Consider the following 18,994-nt stretch of genomic DNA (forward strand, 5'->3'; position numbering starts at 1 on the left):
ACTGCGCTAGCTATTAATTTTTCATTATTTTCGGCGGAATATTAAAAAATCCCCTTGGCTTTCAATGGGTTAATCGTTCTCCGTCAAGGATTGTAAACCATATTCCTCGATTTTGATATTCCGTGGAATATTTCTCGGTGTCCTGCGCCGCTCTGGCGATTTTCCCACTTTAAATCTCTCCGGCGGCCTTATCCGTTTGAGTGGTGCCGGATCAATATCTCCAGCTCTATTGGCCAAGACCTTCTCTGGCCGCCAACTGATTTGCCGCGATCCCCTCCTCTTACCACGCCAGGTATTTATTTAAATAATAATAATATAATATATTAAACTTTAATTCAATAAAATCCTTTAATTTCAACAGGCCGCACCCTCCGGTGGCGAGGAATACCTATTGCGTGCCCGTGGACACCGATATGCCCCATCGTTTACCAGCGAATTCACTCTTCTGGTCTTTCGGTTCGAGTGAACGAGTGTGGGCTCTACGACGGCTGTCCGACGGCTGCACACGGTATATGAATTTTGTCGCGCGAGGCTGTGGTCTTTGGTCCTCATCCTTTTGGGATGTCTATGGGATGTGCTCCTAGCTGGACTCTGGCAGCCACTGGCTGATGAGTCGACAATGTGGTGTCCCGTTCGCTGCAGTAGGAACTAGTGATCGACGGCGGAATTGTTGGTTGACGTCCACTGGAAATAATGTCAGCAACCCACTCAATCAAAAGCCGCCGAATCAGCTTCGAGACGCGTAAGTAAATCAGTATATAATTGTGGCTATATTTTAAAATATATCTTTCTTCACAGAACTTATGTACCCTACCGAGTCGTATCCGATATTCCCCCGCCTGAAAGAGTCATATCCAGGCCTAACCGGCGTATTCCAGGCGTATTCGAGACACACCGAGTCCTATTCCAGCCAAACAGACTCGTATCCCAGCAGGACAGAAGCGCACGCCTTGCAAGATCCGAAACTAAGAAGCCATCGTCATCCTTCCATCTGGCTATCGACAACAAGGACTTTGAGGGAGTGGCTACGCGGGCTTCTAGATAGCTATCGTTCCTGTTAGGTTTAAGGATATACGCGTCCATATATTTAGATAGTAGATAGTAGAACAAATAGTTTATTTATTTATACTAAGCTAAGTTATGATGAATAAATTTATTGAAAAATCATCCTTGCTGTGTCCTGTTTTGGGGAAACTATCCCGATTACCAAAAGGCGTGGCACGCCCAGATCGGTTCACAAATAGCAGAGAAAACGAAATATTTTTGATTAGGGAAAATGTCCTTGATCCTTGATAAGGACTCCATCACATCAGGGACATTTTTCCGATCGCAGGATGCCGTCACATGTCCCGATCGGGCCTCAAATAACGGAGAAAACAACAAAAGTTTTTGTTGTCAATTGTTGTACAACATTTTTTCTTGTTGTTGTACAACAACTTTCAATTAGCGACCGCTCAAATGGCCAAAAACGGGAATTTCAAATCTGGGTTACCAGGCGAACAGAAATCAGCACAAGGTCACTGGTCTTTTTTAAATTTTTTTATTTTTCCCGCCATTTTTCAAATCCCAAAATTTTGCAACTTTTTTTCATAGTTTCTTTGGCTTATTTTTCCTTTTTTCGGCCGCTCAAAACGGTGGAAGACGAGAATTTCACGTCTGCGATACCAGGCGAACAGAAATTAGCAGAAGGTTTTTTTGTAATATCTTTTTAATTATTTTTTTACGTTTTTTCATATTTTCTGTGGCCTCTCAAACGAGAATATGAAAAACGAACATATGGAAAAACAGAAAAATAAAATTAAAAGGAATTTTAAAAACCGGGACCCTCTGCTGATTTCTGTTCACCTGGTATCTCAGATTTGAATTTCCCGTTTTTGGCCATTTGAGCGGTCGCTAATTGAAAGTTGTTGTACAACAACAAGAAAAAATGTTGTACAACAATTGACAACAAAAACTTTTGTTGTTTTCTCCGTTATTTGAGGCCCGATCGGGACATGTGACGGCATCCTGCGATCGGAAAAATGTCCCTGATGTGATGGAGTCCTTATCAAGGATCAAGGACATTTTCCCTAATCAAAAATATTTCGTTTTCTCTGCTATTTGTGAACCGATCTGGGCGTGCCACGCCTTTTGGTAATCGGGATAGTTTCCCCAAAACAGGACACAGCAAGGATGATTTTTCAATAAATTTATTCATCATAACTTAGCTTAGTATAAATAAATAAACTATTTGTTCTACTATCTACTATCTAAATATATGGACGCGTATATCCTTAAACCTAACAGGAACGATAGCTATCTAGAAGCCCGCGTAGCCACTCCCTCAAAGTCCTTGTTGTCGATAGCCAGATGGAAGGATGACGATGGCTTCTTAGTTTCGGATCTTGCAAGGCGTGCGCTTCTGTCCTGCTGGGATACGAGTCTGTTTGGCTGGAATAGGACTCGGTGTGTCTCGAATACGCCTGGAATACGCCGGTTAGGCCTGGATATGACTCTTTCAGGCGGGGGAATATCGGATACGACTCGGTAGGGTACATAAGTTCTGTGAAGGAAGATATATTTTAAAATATATCCACAATTATATACTGATTTACTTACGCGTCTCGAAGCTGATTCGGCGGCTTTTGATTGAGTGGGTTGCTGACATTATTTCCAGTGGACGTCAACCAACAATTCCGCCGTCGATCACTGGTCCCTACTGCAGCGGACGGGACACCACATTGTCGACTCATCAGCCAGTGGCTGCCAGAGTCCAGCTAGGAGCACATCCCATAGACATTCCAAAAGGATGAGGACCAAAGACCACAGCCTCGCGCGACAAAATTCATATACCGTGTGCAGCCGTCGGACAGCCGTCGTGGAGCCCACACTCGTTCACTCGAACCGAAAGATCAGAAGAGTGAATTCGCTGGTAAACGATGGGGCATATCGGTGTCCACGGGCACGCAATAGGTATTCCTCGCCACCGGAGGGTGCGGCCTGTTGAAATTAAAGGATTTTATTGAATTAAAGTTTAATATATTATATTATTATTATTTAAATAAATACCTGGCGTGGTAAGAGGAGGGGATCGCGGCAAATCAGTTGGCGGCCAGAGAAGGTCTTGGCCAATAGAGCTGGAGATATTGATTCGGCACCACTCAAACGGATAAGGCCGCCGGAGAGATTAAAAGTGGAAAAATCGCCAGAGTGGCGCAGGACGCGGAAAAGTAAACGTTAAAGCCCTGTACCCACACATTAAAGTACTCTGGAACTGGAACCACAACAGAAAACAGAAACACAATCAATGTGTTATAATAACACATGCAAAGCGTTGTTGGGCTGACTGGATCATGAATACGCGGCGGTAGACGAAAGCCAGAGCCGGGATCCAGAAAGTTGCTTTGCGGCATGTTCGGTGTATGAACTGGCGCATCTATATGCTATATGATATTAATTAAGAAAGAAACCTTCACGAAAATAGGATAATTTGTGTATAATTGTTAAACTAATGGCTAGCAGTAGCAAACTTCAAGTCCTGTTATAATAATTATACTCTATTATTAAGCGATACAACTCATAAATCGCGTTTTCTCAGAACCGTTGGCAGGCGTGGAGCAGGTTTCCCGATTTCCATCTCGTTCTCATTGCCCCCTCGCTTTGATTGAGGGGGCAGCTCCGCTATCGAAATAGCTCCATTTTTGCGAATTATGGAATAGACGCATACATCGTCGGGCTCTTGGCATATTGTCCGCCTATCAAAGTTGCGCACCCGCGGCTTCGGCTTCGGTTTGAGGTTGGGATTGTTTTTGGATATCGGCTTTTCTACCTCCGGGACCTCGGTGTAGTCAACTTTAATGGGAGTAACAAAGTTGCGTATCCAAACTTCAGCTTTAGGCTGCAGTACTTTTTTCTCCAAAATCTTAACGGGCGGGTGCTTTGCAGGCGAAGGTTTAGGTGCAGGCGAAGGTTCAGGTGTAAGCGAGAGCGACAAAGGCTCCTCTGGCTCATATGAGAGGCCTGGGTCAAAATCAGGAACTGCCCCCTGAGAAATTTGTAAATTGTAGACAAAGCCATTTGGAATAGGCACTAAAGAGCGTACTTACCACACAAACATGGAGCTTCTTGGCTTTTGGTGTGTCGGATATGAGAAGCCCGCACTTGCACTCCGTGTAGCCATGGAGTCTGTATACGGTACCGAGTCGTCTTATACTGAAGCACTTTTTCACATGGGCAATGGGGTTTTTGAGCGCGATCATCTTTCTGCCACAGCCGGGGCAAACAGTCTCCTGCAGGACATCGTCAATGGTGTACCACACAGTCTTCCTTGACCTATTAGTAGGGGCTTCTTTTTTGCTGCTTTCTCTACTCTGCGGACTGCTGCACTTAGCCACTGTTTTTATATTTTCAATGGCGACAGACATGGCTTGAAGATCTGACAATATAAAACTATATAAGTAAACAAGTGCCCATTGTCCGGTTCGGACTAGTATAAGTCCGATACTTACTGATATCCTTGATTATCGTTTAATAGTTTCTTAGTTAGTTGATTATTAGGAAAACGTGAAGAAGGACAGTCAGAAGGCAGTCAGTAAATATTTGTTAAATCTTTAAACAAAATATTTCAACTCAAAATTTAATCCAGCTTGATACACAACTATCGACATTACTATCGATACATTATAGATGCCACAGTGCTCCGGATTATGTGGATACTGATTCAATGAACTGATTGATTTCTTGATTAAGAGTCCTTTGAGATAAAGAATCAAGACTATGAATTTGATTTACATCAATTAAGAAGGTGTGTTAAGACAACGAGGTTGCGGCAAAAGAATATATATTGGAACTATCAAAATTGCTTTGCACTGTATATATCGATACAAGGCTGCAGCATCTCTATGAACAGCTGTAATTTTGTTTGCAACTGAGTTTTTTTTAACAATTTAGTAAATAAATAATTGCATTTACTAGCAATTCATTAAATGGGGATCAATCTTCTGTAAAAAAGACTCAACATCACAATGGGTAAGAGTGCCTTCGCACTAAATTTTAGCAGCAAGAGCTAGGAGCTCCTGCCGCCCATGGACAGACATAGTCGAGGACGCCACAGTTTATCTATGTATCTATTAAATTGTCCTTTCCTTTCTAGCCGATGCAACGATATGTTTACTCTGCATGTGTGAGTATCCATCGTCGTTTGGGGAGCTCATTGGTGTACACTCCGCGAGAGGAAGCGAGCTGGAGGTAGCCAGGATAATAGGCAAACACTTTCCACTGAAAGTGACGGAAAACAGTCCAGACCGGGTGTGCGGACGCTGCTGGAAAACAGTTTCAGAATTTCACGCGCTACATGAGTTTGTTAGCCAAGCACAGAGCTCTCTGCAGGAAACTAAGGTCCTGTTGATGGAGGATGATCCGCTCACGCAATGCCACTTAATCGAGACCCCCAAATTAGGGTGCGTGGATGATGTCAGAGCACAGGACCAACCAGAACTCGGCTGCGGGAGAAATTTCTTCTACCCCGAGGTGAAAATAGAGGAGCATGAGCTGGACCACTTACCTAGGATTGAGATCCTTGAAGCCACAGCAAACACACAGCCAGTCCAAGAGGAGTCTACCACTCCGGCAGCGCGGCGCTTGAGAAAGCGCGTAAAGGCAGAGGATGGAGCATCTATTGATAACGAAGAGGGGGCGGTCGAGCCGGCGGCAGCAGAGACAAAAAAAAGACGAGGCCGTCCACGCAAAGTGGATACTCCCATTGAATCCGCTGCCAAGACTGAAGAGGATGTATCACTGATTCTTAAATCAGAAGAGGAGGAAAACGAGTTTATCGACGAAGATCCAGATTTCTGCTGCAACATCGACGATGGCCTTGCGACAAGCGACCACAGTTTCGATGACAACTCGGGAGGGAGTGATGAAGACACCGACTCAGACTTTGAGTTAGACAATAAAGATAAGCTGGAGTTTGCTGTTGTACCCAAGAGAACTGTGGTGCGGCCCAAGAAGTACAAAAAGAGAACGAAGCCGTCTGAGCCGAAGGTGCGCATGTCCCGAGAACTACTGGAACAACGCAAGAAGCAGCAGGAGGAGTACGACACCATCATCGGCAAGTTCTTCAACAGCGTGCTGGCATGTCCGATCTGCAATCTGTCGGTTCAAAACTTTACGGACATGCAGCGACATCATCGTCTCACCCACCAGGTTGATCCTGGCTACGTGATGTGCTGCGGCCGCAAATTCAGCCAACGAAAAGTTCTTGCGGAACATGTACAGGTCCACTGGAACCCAGAGCACTTCAAGTGCGCCATCTGCGAGAAAACATTCCAGAACTCAAGGCACCTGGAGTCACATAACCAGGTCCACATGGATCCGGCCGTCAAGCTAACCTTTAACTGCGACCTGTGCTCAAAGGTCTTTCTCAGCAAGACAGCCATAGACTATCACAAGTTAAACAAGCATGTCCCTAAGTCCGAATTCAAATTTACATGCAGCGTTTGCAACAAGAAGTGAGTACAATTTAAGATTCCCGTGAGATCTGAAATAAACGGTTATCGTATCCCAACAGATTCCTTACCGAGCGAAAACTTAAGAACCATATGAGTTCTATGCATGATCCCGAGAGCACCATCATCTGCGACAAGTGCGGCAAGCAGATGCGCACAAAAATCATCCTCAAGAAGCACCAGGAGCTAATGCACTCGGACAAGCCGCGGCCCGAGCCGGAGCTGAAGCAATGTCAGATCTGCGGGGCCTGGCTCAAGGGCATGACTGGCCTGAAGCAACATATGAAGAGCATTCATGTGGAGAGCGCTGGTGAGCACCGGTGCCATATCTGTTCCAAGCTCTCGCCCAATGCTCGAGCGCTTCGTCGTCACGTCTATCACAATCACGAGTGCGAACGCAAATTCAAGTGCACCATGTGCGAGAAGGCATTTAAGCGTCCGCAAGAACTGAAGGTGAGTGTGAAGCTGACTATCCCGCACATCCAGCGATTTCTATTTCTCTCTTAAATCTGTTTGGCAGGAACACACGTCCACGCACACCGGCGAAGTACTCTATACCTGTCCGAACTGTCCAATGACATTCTTCTGCAGCGCCAACATGTACAAGCATCGCCAGCGGCTGCACCGTGCCCAGTACGAGGCGGACAAAAACCAGCCAAAGCCGCCGAATATTCTCAAAATATCGCGAAATGCCTCCTCGCAGAGCAAAACCAAACAGGAGATTTGAGCATTCATCATGAAGGAAATTAATGTATAAAGGACACTTTCTTAGAGCAGCCGAATGGGGAAACACAGCTGACGCGCTATGTCCCTTTCCAGACACGGGATGATGTGCACAGATCCCACGGGTTCTTGAGCAACGGAACCTAACCCGACAGCCAGCCGTCTAAGCTAACACCTAAACTAAGCTAAAAAGAATGAATCGTAGGGAATAATAAACAGAGCAAACTGTGGGCTCTGTACTCCGATGCAATCAATTGATAACGAAACAAAGTTGGGAATGTCTTTCTTTCTTTATAATTATTTACAAGGATGTCTTAATTGCACCTTATATAACGCAATGACAATTACATAGTTTCTGTTTTGTATACACATATTAGGCATAGTTTTAAAATATTTATATTTAGATACTGTATCTCTCTCACGATTTGCTTAAATTGGTGCACACAACTTGCGGCCCGACAATAGGAAAAACTGGAAAAAAAAAAACTTTACATACTCGTACAAATATTATTGTTCATTTCGCCCGATGCAATCCCACCGATCTGATCCCTATTCAGGCTCTTATTGCAGCAACTGGCGGTGGTTAGGGAGGGGCTTCACACACTCAACACTCAGGGTTAGAGTTTGTATAAATAAAAGAATAGTAGTTGTAGTAGAGACGAAACAATAAGCAGAGCCATCAAACTAGTCTGACTGCGGGCGATTCTCATTGCGATTAGTGTTGAAACATGCGCGAATAGTTATTAACATTTTGATATCTAGGCAACATTTATAAATACAATACTTTCGTTAGTTATTTGTTTACTTTGGATCAATATTTTGTTAGATTAGCTTCCCACGGAACACCTCCTTTCTGCTTACATTAGTTGTAGGGCATGCTATTGGTTGTTGGCTGCTGTTGGATTGCTTTTTGTTAGTCACAGACACAGAAAAAGATACATATACCGAGTGGAGCAGAAGCACGAAACGAGACAAAAGGCGTTTTAAAACAAAATTTAACTCAAATGTTTATTGGATTGCTACCAAACACAAAAGGAGACTGGAACGCCTGGGCTTTAGCTACGTGTTAAACATTCATATCATTCATCATATGGTAATAATCATAGTACGGCATTAGAACAACATAAAATACTGGTTTGCAAACTAAAGATGGACAGGGGACAGGATACAAAATAGAAGCTCCTACAATATCTGGGAGGACTGCAAACGTCCGTTTTTGCTTAGTTTTGTTTGGATTGCTGATTTGTGATTTCTCTAGCCGGAAGTTAAGTTGAAACAGAATTCTGCACACGCGCAAACATAAATAACAACAATAATTATATAACAATGACTAAAATTATTTAAATTTAACTATTTTCTTTCTGTTCATTTCATTTCTGCTTTTAATTCTGTAAAATTTTGCCAAAGCAACTCCGAATGCTTGGTTCAGCCGATGGATTTCAATAGTATATTTGCTTGGTTTTGTGTGTATTATGTATTTTGTGGGCTGGCTGGATGGTTGCATTGATGGGTGTAGCAGGCGGCACATCTTAGACCTTGCTTTGCTCAACCATATCGATATTGACCTTGTAGAACACATAGGGATAGTATTCGGACTGGCCAAAGCCCAGACCGGGTATATCCACATTCTGTAAAAATAGAGCATTGAACCAAATAAATTTTAACGAATTCAATCGGTAATAATTGGAAACTCACATCAGCACTGCTGACTTGACCGCCAGCCGAGGCACCATCCAGATGTCCGTACAGCTGGTTGAGCACATCACGCAAACGCTTCACGCTCTTCTTGTTGGGCTCGATCAGTATGGCCTGGAAGTTGACCGGCAGCCCGTATCTATGGGGGTTACAATACAATCATTAGTGCCCAGCACTTTTTAGAAATAATAAATTACGGCCGTACCTCAGCACAGATTCCACAAAGACGCGCAGGGCCTTCACGTGAATGAGGGCACAGAATGCCTCGCTGAAGTTAACCTTCAGCCAACGCACAAGGGGTCCCTGGTATCGTTAGTAAATTGGAGGAGGATTAGTACATTGCACCCTTATCAGTTGAGGCATTACATACAAACTGCTTCTTCTTGTCCGTCATCAGCTTGGTCATCTCGTTCTTGCCGGCGGCCAGCTCTTCTTCGTTGTAGACGAAGTCACGAACAATGAATTTGCGCTCGCGGGCATGTAGCTTGAACTCCTCGGTGACCTTCTTGAAGAGCGTCACATTGAAGAGACAGTAGTCGCTGTCCTCCTGAATGAGCTGCGTTGAGCGTGGCACGATCATGTCCGTGATCTTCTCGTAATTGGCATGCCAGTCATTGGTCAGGACTCTGTTTTTGGGGAAGTTTTGAAGGTTTGAAGTATGTTAACTGAAGTCGTGAATATCTCTCCGCCAACTCACTTGGGCACAATGACCAGCAGAGTGGTCAGGTATTCCGAATCCAGAATGAAGTGCTCCTTTTTGACCAAATCGGCCAAGTTCCTGGTCAGCAAGCTGCCACTGTGGAAGGGATAGGATAGCAATGGATGGTTAATATGTGTAAACATTGACTAAAGATTCGACTGCACTCACGTCTTTTTCTTCTCCAGGTTTTGCAGATTTCCCTTGAGGTTGTTGTAAGCCTGGGACTTGGTCTTCAGGTCGCCATCGATCTGGCCAATCTGCTTGGAAATGATATCCGCAATGTTGCGCAGCGATTGCTTGATCGGATACTTGGCCATGTCCCATTGGAATCGGGTCAAATACTGCGGCAGCTCGGCTGTGTTAAGGGATAAACGGCAGAGAGTTAGTCGGGTTCAGGATCATTATATTGTTGCATGGATAGTCGGTTCACTTAGAGGAAGAGCAGAACCATATATGATTCATTGCTCAATTAATGTTCAAGTACAAAACGGAAGGGAAAAAATATATATATCGTAATCGTACTAAAAGTTTATATAGATTTACGCTCGAAAGCTATTTTAAATTAAAGTTTTAAATGTAAGTAAATTAAGATAAATCAAAATTTTCTTGTTAGAATTATAGAATTATTCGGATAAAACGCACACACATACTACATACACGCACACATTAAAGGAACACAACGAAATTAGAAACAATTTGGATGCAATACAGTTTTACAGATTCTACGAGGACTGGGACTACGCATATTAGTCACATTTGGAAGAAGTACCTTTCGGATTACACTCTCAACACTGCACATAAAGTTAGCTGGATGTTAGTATTGGATTGTGATAAGTAATAACAATTTAAAGATATAAATATGTAGGCATCTCTCATAGATAGACACTCAACAGGCAAATAATAATGCAGAACGGAAGCATGACAATATTTTAAATTAAAATTCTCAACATTTGGCTCTGGGCAAAAGCGGAGCTCTGGGTGATTTGTGGCATTAGCTTAATGAAGTCGGAGCTATGATGTGGATCAGCGACAACAACATTGTTTGGGGAGGGCATACACTGAAAGAACAACATAATATTCGCTTTTACACTGTTACAAATAATCAAAGATCCGTGATGAGCATATATTTATAGGTATATATGTATATATATCTGTGTGATCGAAGGAAATCAAAAGGGAAAGCGCCATTGCAAACTCAACAAATACAAGTACCACAGAGATATAGAGACAGCGAGAGAGAGAAAGGAGAGAAATATAAATCAAAATTGAAAAAAAGAGCCCGCACTGTAGGCGGAAGGTGTACCGTAGAAACAGATGCAACGATTCAACTAAAAGATAGATAGAACAGAAATTCGTCTTGTTTCTTTTATTTTATCATATATATCTATGTATATTTAAGTATTTTTTTTATCGGATAAGAAGACGTAAGACGTAAGTAACGTGAGAGAGGCGATGGTGGTGGTGGTGTGGTGGTGGGTACATCAAGTTGCTCAATAAACGATAATGGAAAAGAAGAAGGTAAAAACAAGAAGAGAAATCAAAGGGAAGAGCAACACATCCACATGAACATTAACATTTCCATTTACATGTGTCATGTCAATGTCAAGGCAATAGGTGTACGAACATGGTCGAAACACCCTGGCGGCATGCTAACCTGGACTCAGCGGAAACTCTGGCGGCTCTGGATTATCCGTGTCCGGACTGGATCGCCCCTGGCTACTACTGCCACAACAACTACTCACTGGAGACGATCTATGTGTTGGTGTTAAATTAAATCCATTGTTTATATTTAATTGACTCGATGTAGAACGTTTGCTATATATTTGATCGGCAAGAGAATTGAAGAAAGAGCGATAACTAGAGCGCGGTGTGGTCGATGCTTGATGCCAAAATGTCATTGCTTTGGATTGCTGTTGTTGTTCTTGGTGTAGTTGTTGGTGTTGCTGTTGGTGTTGGTGTTGGTGGAGATGTTGTTTTTCGCATTGGTGTGCACTGTGTCATTCAAGTGTTGGGTGATTTCAGTGTTGTTTTGTGCGTATGGTGTTTTCGTGATCGGGATCGTGATTCATGTTTGTGGCAATGGGATGACCGATGATGAGAAGTGATTTAAAAAAGAAATACATTATTATTGCATTGGATTCTGTTCTTCCACTTAATCAAATCAAACATTTATGGGATTTTCTGTTCCGTTTTCTGTTTCGTGTACGAGTAGAGTATATATATGAAAGCAGGCAAAGCGGATGCTCTGTGCGAGACTGTACTTATGGATCTGTGTTGTGTAACGTGTGTTTTTACAGCGTGTCTGTGTGTTGTGTGTGAGTGTGTGGACAGGACAGGTGTTCAGTGTTCAGTGTTCAGGCATAAGGTGTAAGGGGTAGTCAGTAGACTGGGGGCATGACGTGGAGTAGCGTAGCGGGATGACTGCGGGTGACTGGCATATTTACTGATTGTCTTTTGGGTGCTTGCTTTGCGATTTCAATGGCAACGGTCTACAATAGTTAAGGCGGTGATTAGATACCTGCTCTTTTTAGAGTTACGCTTGGGCTTATTGAACCACCAGTCGAAAGTTTCAGATAGATCGGAGGATCTGGCGCTGTTCGGACTTTTGGGGTCACCATCCGTGGTGTTCCCCCCGTCCGCATCCATATCGGACGAGTCGCACGACTTCTGGGTCGGCGACTGAAGCGGCGATGAGGATGAAAGATCTCGCTTCTGCTGATACTGTTGATTCTGATTCTGTTGCTGATGCTGGGGCAGGTTCAATTGACTCACGTGGCTGCCGCTGCGGAAGCTGAGCTTGTTATGGTTTATGCTGCAAGTGTTGTTATTCAGCTTCTTGCTGTTAGAGCGCGACATGCTGTGCACCGAGCTGCTAGTGGTGGGCGCCGACGTGGAGAAGTAGGCCGAGGAGCAGAGGGTCGAGGCGGAGCTGTTCTTTGCGGGTGCGGAGGCGGCAGCTGCAGCGGGAGGGTGCCCCCCATGCGCATGCGCAGCGGCAGCGGCCGCACTTGTGCTGGCGCCTCCGACAGAGCTACCACCACCCAGGTTGCTGCCCGTGGCAATGGCCGCCATTGTGGAAAGGGCACTGCGTGTGGCACTCAGCATGGAGGAGGCTGTGTGGGAGTAGCACTCGTCGGCCATCAGCGTGCTGGCCGTGGCACTGGTGCTGGGCGGGGCGAACACGCCACACTCCTCGCACAGACATCCGCCCGGCTGTGGCGCTATCACAAAGTCAAAGTCCCGCTCGGACTCGTCGTGGGTTGTGGAGAGGTTATTCAAGCTGCCGCCAGATCCGGATCCAGGGGCTGGTGTGGTTATGGTACAGGCGCAAGGAACAGTGCCAGCATTGGCAGCAGCAGTGGGAAGAGTAGGAGTGGAAGGAGCTTGGCTTGGGTCGCGACTTGGAGTGAGTTGATTGGTTGAGGTTGATTTACCCTTGATATCCTGGGGCAGCTGGTGGTGATGTTGGAGATGGTAGTGTTGGGGTTTGTTTTGGTGGTGCGTGTGCTGGTGTTTTCGCTGGTGTCGCAGGCTGAGATTCTTTATTCGCTGGTGGTGTCGACAGGGTATTTCGTCGGGCGGACCGGGGCCTGTATCCATCGGTATACACCAGGTTTTCAATTCGGTTCGGGATTCAGATGCAGGTATGTAGGGTTTTGGGATATATTCGTATTGGCCGATTCGTTGGATGGTTATCCGATTTCAGGGTGGTACAGACAATAGTATAACACAATGCATTTAGATTTGGTTTTGAGATTTAGTCTTAGCTAAAGGGGATTGCTCCTTGCACTCGGGGATATAGATATGTATATAGTTTATCGTTGGGTTATTCCGGGATCGATTCAGGTTTCAGGCACGGGATATTGGGCTCAGGTTTCGGGGATCGAAATAAAATTAAAAGTTAAACTATAGCGTACGTTTAGGGGCTATCCTTATGAGCTGCTTGCACGAGTACGTTCTTTAATCTCAAACTCTACACCCGATAAATTCCTTCCTCAACCAAAAGCGAAACAAAAGAACTCTTTTCTTTTTTTTTTTGGTAAATATTTTGTAAAAAGAATAAACAAAAATTATACATGAAAAATGTAAAAAAAGAAACTTCAACTCATGTGGTTGGATGTGAGAGTGGGGGAGGGGGAGTGTGTGTGGGGGTGCAAAACCAATCAAAATTCAATATTAAAATATTCGTCTCATGAACAACAGTGGAAAAAATGTATTCGAAAGAACTCTGTGAGATCAAAACAAGGCAAACGAAAGGTGCATCTAATTTTGTGATATAATTTTTCGTTTTCTTTTCAATTTGTTACAGTGTAAAAGCATATGTTTCGAGTGTCTCCCGATGTCCATCTGTGACTGCTCCTGGCCGAATAGCGTTTGCAGTAAGTGTGGGGGAAAAAAGCGCATGAATACAGACACACACACACAGGCACACTTCCACCCACATATAAACAGGATCGCAAATGAAAATGGAACACAGCACAAATGAACGCCTTTACTGTGTAGGCGCATCGATGCGGATGAAGAGACGACACACAGGATACAGCATACACGACACAAACCGGCCACGCTCGCTGACATACATCCATACATACATACAAGACGATACTGTTACAACATTCTATATTTTCGTATATGGGGTATTCGTATATGTACAGTACAAAGGATGACCTTACACAACTTTTACACGCACGCACTTACATTGGTAAATACAAACAGTATGTTTATATATTTCTATAGATACGATACGATACGATACGATAGATAAAAACGTAAAAAATAAACTGGGAACGACACTCGCGCATTTGTCCAAAATAAACCAATAAAACATGTTATAGTCGAATATATGTATGTACGATATAAGTATGTATATAGTATATGCAGAATATGGATCTATGTATATCTTTAAACATTACATACATTTCCCTTGATTCGCCTCTGCTTCAACTTAATTTTCGGGTGAATGATTTAAAAACTAATGGGCTTTCCACAAATAATTGTCAATCGCCTTCCACAAATCATAAGAGAATTTACAACAATAGGTACAATATATGTAGTATGTAAAATATACAAGTGTTCACTGTACTCATTCTTTACTCTTCTCTGGAAAGGAGTGTGTTATGGTGTGGGTAGGGGGAGGTGTCCTTGGAGGAGTGTTTCCTTGAACGTATATTGGTGTGACCAGAGGTTTGGTAGTTTTTTTTATTTCTATTGTATTTCTGTATCTGTGTGTGTCTCCCTGATGTGTGTGTGTGTGTGTGTGATATATAGATTGATATAAAAATGTACAACAAACGCAACATAAAATAAACAACAAAGGCTCTTATTCCATTACATTTATAATACTCGTAGTAGGTCTTTAATCTTTCTCTCCGCGAAAGTCCACTTTAATTCCATTGTTGTTTGAGCGGGAGAGGCCCTATATCTGGAGCCCGATTCGTGGCGATTATCGGTACATTTGTTTGTGGTGGATGGTTGTGCTCATGAGTTAAACAAAAATCAAACCAAAAATAATACGAAACACAACGTTAAATAAAAATGAAAATCAAGTAAAATCCAGAGAAAAAATGATAAAATGTTGAAAAACAAAAAAACAGAATATCATATAGAACGAACTCTAACGAATTAGATAAATAGATAGAACCTCAAGGTTTAAGCTGAAATTCGATTAGTTTTTAAATCGTGTCTGTTTTTTCTGTCTCACTTTTCTTTGGGGTCCTTTAATGTTCACTTTAATGTTTAAACTACAGAAAACGTAAATTTTATAGGTAGTACATATATGGTAAGATATATGGATATAGTATGTGATTGAAATACATTAGATTTTAGTGTTAGTCAAATTGGAATTCTTAAAACAGGGACATAAGAGATAGACAGATTAAACATTCCATAGTTAGGGAGAGCTTTTTTAATTAATATGTCGGAATGTCGCAAGTGGAAAATTGCAGATCTCATTTGTTAGTAGAAAAAGTAGAATTCGGTGGATAAACAATAGATATGGGCAATACATACATACGAGTATGGTACGATTATAGTAGAGTATCAGAGAGCATTCCATTCCGGTTCTACTTCTGCTTAGAAATAACTAAAGAACCAAAACAATATTCGTGACTCGGAGCAGGCATCGCCTAACCACGTTTAACTAAACTAAATGCTAAACTAAACGCTAAACGGCACTAAGCTAGAGACTAGACTAATCTAGACTGAGCTGAATATTTATGTACTATATTTATAGCATTTCCAAGATATACGTAGATAGTTTTTTGTGTAACAAACGACTTACTGTTGTTGGCCAGCAGATTCTCGTGCAGCTTGTCCCGCTGATCCTCCAGCACCTCGCCCAGGTAGACAGCCACCTTGCGGGTGATCTGCTCCACGTACGAGTCCAGCTTTCCCAGATCATCGGACAGGCCGACCAGCTGGTCCAGCGTTCCCACCTACTCATGTAATCATCGGTGTTAGTGTGGTGTTCTCCACAGGGTAAGGGTTAGAACTCACCTTCAGGTCGGGTATATGGAACTTGTAGTTATTGCAGAGGTTGTGCTGCTTGCTGGTCAGGTTGTTCATCGTGTCGAATGTCTGGGCGCAGGTCTTCTCGCCTGGCGCCGAGATAATCCAGTATTCGGACATCATTTTGATGGCTTTATGAATAAAGGAGAAACGAGTGACCTTAGTAAATCGATTGCGGAACGGTCCCAAAGGATGTTCAATATTATATAACTTGTATCGATTGCATCACCCCGAAAGGCCAAGGATATACAAAATTTAAATATTCCTGGCCACAAGGCAGCTCTGTTCTGGCCATTAAAATAATTGCGATGCGATCGACCGTTTAAATGCAATTTCCCGAATCCACACAAGTGTACGGCACTTCCGGAGGAGACTCCCCGTCTCCACAGGCGAATCCCGCAAAGCAGGCGCCAGACAGACCAGTGGCTGCCAGCCTGTCTACCTGTCTTTCCGAGTCCTTCGATTGTTAGCACAAGCACACACTTGATTTGATCTTAGCACTCCTAGCGTCTCAACAGAATTGTCAGGAACTTTTCCACTCGAAGGCTGTAAAGAATTGTAGGCATTTTTCTTCCGCTTCTCAAGTATTTCGCTTCTTCCCACGACTACATGGCCGTGCGCACTCGTCGAGGGACTGCTGCAAAGTGAATGTTGCCTGGCCGCCACAATGGGCTGCAAGCTGGGAGCCGACTCTAGCCGAGCAGTAGCCGAATGAATCGATGACGAAGCAGGGTACCATGCCCCATGCCGGAGTCAAACCAAAGCGGGTGTTCAATTTTGGTAAGTGTCGCCGACTCCTTTGCTATAGAGTCCTTGCTCCTCCTACTCCTCCTGTGCGACAGGGCGTATGAGTAATCACACAGCAAACGCCGCAAGATAGATAGAAATCTAACTTTTGCCCAATTCCGGCCTAGTGGCCCACTATCATTACATAACTACGCCGATGGCCTTCAAAGGGAGACACGCAACAAACACGAGAACATGGAATGACAACAGCGTCGCCTCATCCTCCATTTCCAGCCACAGCTCCGCCCCGTAAACATGAATACCTCTCCAGTCAAGGCAGTGCATTGTCCTCAGGCCAAAGAAAAGTAGGAGGAGTGGCGCATATCATCCACAGAAAGAACAACAACGAGCCTGGCAACAAACAGCCGGAGAAACGGGAAACGGAAATCGTAACGACACATACATATGCAGATCTATTTTTAGCGGCGATGTGGGATGGAGGGGTTAAAGTGAGAGTTATGCTTCCATGCTGTACTGGTGACGTGGATACCACTCGCGCGGCCCCGAACCTAAGTGATGTTGACAGCGCCGAAGGAGGGGGCAAGTCAGCGTGTCGCCATCGCGCTGGAGACAGTCTGACTGGCCAACGGCTGGCGCTAATGCAGGGTGAGGGTCCATCAGGACCTGTCTTTGAACCATTGGGGTAGTCCGCACAGACACTACGGGAGGAAATCGCAATGTTCGCGGCTCGATGACGAAGGCAACGGCGATGACTTTTGATGATGGCGCAAATATCCTCGCCCAGTGGGGGAGGCCGCCCAAATTAATTAATAATAATGTGCCTGGCTCCCTTGCTGAGCGCAGAACAGGAAGGGCTAGTGTGGTATGGTGCCACAGATAAAAACACGCTGGAATCTAGCAGCTGTTCTTGGTCATTCGCCTGCCTCCCCAATCTCTCATCGCATGGGTTTTTCTGTTTTTGTTCTATTGGACGGGGCGCAAATGCTGTTTGACTTTCAGTTTCAAGTTTATATCTGGTCAGCGCAGTCAAGGTCCTTGCGGCACGCAATATAACTATTTATTGTGGGGTCCTTGTGGCAAACACACATTTCCGAAGAACCGAGAATACACAAACGCATATGGATAATATCCATTTGATATTCACATAGAGAGTATATATTTATGGCACAGGCCTGCAGTTTTCTTAGCGGAAATTCATTCAATTAATCAAATGGTACGTGCTTTATTTAAGAATTTAGATTCCCCAAAACTGTTCAAATTATAGCAAGGCGCCAGTTCTTTCTTTAAATTTTGTTTACGCAGAGTAAGAGAGAGAGAGAACCACTTTCAACTCTCTGAGCGGGCGGCGCTCTCTCTCTCTCTCTTGTCACCACAACGACACTCAACCGTGGTGAGTAAAATTTTGCCGTCAGCTGTTTTGATGACAGTCACATGACAGTTTTTCGATCGATAATTTTCTGCTCACGGGTTTTCAATACAAAACCAAAACATTTCCCACATATTTCTGATTGTTCCGCCCACGCTGAGGCCGCTTGGAAATTTCCAGATATATCCCCATCTATCAGGAAATGTTTGGCCTCCGTAGAACCAGCGAAGAACTACGCAAAATGGAGACCAACTTGTGGAGGCCTCATTTTCAGGGTCACTTGATTTGCACGACAAATATGTAGAAGCGCAGCAGCCAAATCGGAAAAGATTTACTCTCGCTTGCACAAATGCCAATATTGCAATTTACGTTTCAGGCAGCAGTCAGCAGGTCTACGCCGATGAAATAACAGAATTTTTCACGAGTTCTTCGTTGCACAAGGTTTTCACACACCCGCGGACGTGGAAAAGCTGTTGCTGCTCACATGAACTTACGTTTTAGTAGTTATTACACTCGGACTGGTAGATGGAGAGACACTAGATGAGTTTTTTGTGCGTTACAAAATTTGGATCTGCTGAAATCAAGCGCAAATTAACCGCCGCCACCCACAAAGTACGTGCAAACGGAGCAAGAGTCTGTGGTGAAAACTGGCCGCGAAAAAAGTGACTATTCACACATACCACATGAGATTCACGTGATGGGTTTCAGTGTTACCAGCGTCAGCGAATGAAAAAATACTGAGTGGCAACCAATCGGGGAAAAACACAG

The 18,994-nt window shown here is 43.9% G+C and overlaps 3 protein-coding genes and 1 long non-coding RNA gene across 9 annotated transcripts; 2 read left to right on the top strand and 2 right to left on the bottom strand.

The window, feature by feature from the left end:
* The first annotated feature begins 65 nt into the window (after positions 1 to 65).
* LOC108158170 lies at positions 66 to 1,137 on the top strand. Its single transcript, XR_001775224.2, has 3 exons — positions 66 to 292; positions 362 to 742; positions 799 to 1,137. It is a non-coding gene; the product is annotated as an uncharacterized LOC108158170 (long non-coding RNA).
* Positions 1,138 to 3,456: 2,319 nt separating this feature from the next.
* On the bottom strand, positions 3,457 to 4,652 carry LOC108158770. The gene is made up of 3 exons (XM_017291397.2): positions 4,488 to 4,652; positions 4,086 to 4,414; positions 3,457 to 4,024 (listed from the first exon to the last, which is right to left on the bottom strand). Exons 2-3 carry the CDS (start codon positions 4,401 to 4,403, stop codon positions 3,557 to 3,559), a joined length of 786 nt encoding a protein of 261 aa, XP_017146886.1. The 5' UTR covers positions 4,404 to 4,414; positions 4,488 to 4,652; the 3' UTR covers positions 3,457 to 3,556.
* Positions 4,653 to 4,865: 213 nt separating this feature from the next.
* On the top strand, positions 4,866 to 7,870 carry LOC108158763 (transcription factor grauzone). Its single transcript, XM_017291383.2, has 4 exons — positions 4,866 to 5,007; positions 5,132 to 6,491; positions 6,551 to 6,941; positions 7,009 to 7,870. The coding sequence occupies exons 1-4, from the start codon at positions 5,004 to 5,006 to the stop codon at positions 7,213 to 7,215; spliced, it is 1,962 nt and encodes a 653-aa protein (XP_017146872.1). The 5' UTR covers positions 4,866 to 5,003; the 3' UTR covers positions 7,216 to 7,870.
* On the bottom strand, positions 7,490 to 18,910 carry LOC108158764 (V-type proton ATPase subunit C). Of its 6 annotated transcripts, XM_033391758.1 has the most exons (11): positions 18,721 to 18,896; positions 16,102 to 16,244; positions 15,887 to 16,040; positions 12,125 to 13,196; positions 11,261 to 11,598; positions 9,775 to 9,961; positions 9,604 to 9,702; positions 9,277 to 9,532; positions 9,112 to 9,209; positions 8,907 to 9,045; positions 7,490 to 8,839 (listed from the first exon to the last, which is right to left on the bottom strand). In XM_033391758.1, exons 2-11 carry the CDS (start codon positions 16,234 to 16,236, stop codon positions 8,741 to 8,743), a joined length of 2,577 nt encoding a protein of 858 aa, XP_033247649.1. In that variant the 5' UTR covers positions 16,237 to 16,244; positions 18,721 to 18,896; the 3' UTR covers positions 7,490 to 8,740. The 6 variants fall into 6 exon arrangements, with proteins under 6 accessions (XP_033247649.1, XP_017146875.1, XP_017146876.1 ...); XM_017291386.2 differs by lacking the exon at positions 11,261 to 11,598 and having other exon boundaries at positions 13,041 to 13,196; positions 18,721 to 18,888; XM_017291387.2 differs by lacking the exons at positions 11,261 to 11,598; positions 12,125 to 13,196 and having other exon boundaries at positions 18,721 to 18,885.
* Positions 18,911 to 18,994: the final 84 nt, after the last annotated feature.

The sequence above is a fragment of the Drosophila miranda genome, chromosome 3, assembly GCF_003369915.1.
Source record: "Drosophila miranda strain MSH22 chromosome 3, D.miranda_PacBio2.1, whole genome shotgun sequence".
Taxonomy (NCBI): Eukaryota; Metazoa; Arthropoda; class Insecta; order Diptera; family Drosophilidae; genus Drosophila; species Drosophila miranda.

Bases quoted from the DNA above. Each gene is read 5' to 3' on its own strand.
- LOC108158770 (XM_017291397.2), bottom strand. From the start codon at position 4,403: ATGTCTGTCGCCATTGAAAATATAAAAACAGTGGCTAAGTGCAGCAGT. The intron at 4,025-4,085 runs GTAAGTACGCTC...CAAATTTCTCAG, and splicing joins AGAAGCTCCATGTTTGTGTG to GGGGCAGTTCCTGATTTTGA.
- LOC108158763 (XM_017291383.2), top strand. The intron at 6,492-6,550 runs GTGAGTACAATT...GTATCCCAACAG, and splicing joins TGCAGCGTTTGCAACAAGAA to ATTCCTTACCGAGCGAAAAC. The intron at 6,942-7,008 runs GTGAGTGTGAAG...TCTGTTTGGCAG, and splicing joins AGCGTCCGCAAGAACTGAAG to GAACACACGTCCACGCACAC.
- LOC108158764 (XM_033391758.1), bottom strand. From the start codon at position 16,236: ATGATGTCCGAATACTGGATTATCTCGGCGCCAGGCGAGAAGACCTGC. The intron at 9,703-9,774 runs GTGAGTGCAGTC...TCCCTTCCACAG, and splicing joins AACCTGGAGAAGAAAAAGAC to TGGCAGCTTGCTGACCAGGA. The intron at 8,840-8,906 runs GTGAGTTTCCAA...CTATTTTTACAG, and splicing joins GTCAAGTCAGCAGTGCTGAT to AATGTGGATATACCCGGTCT.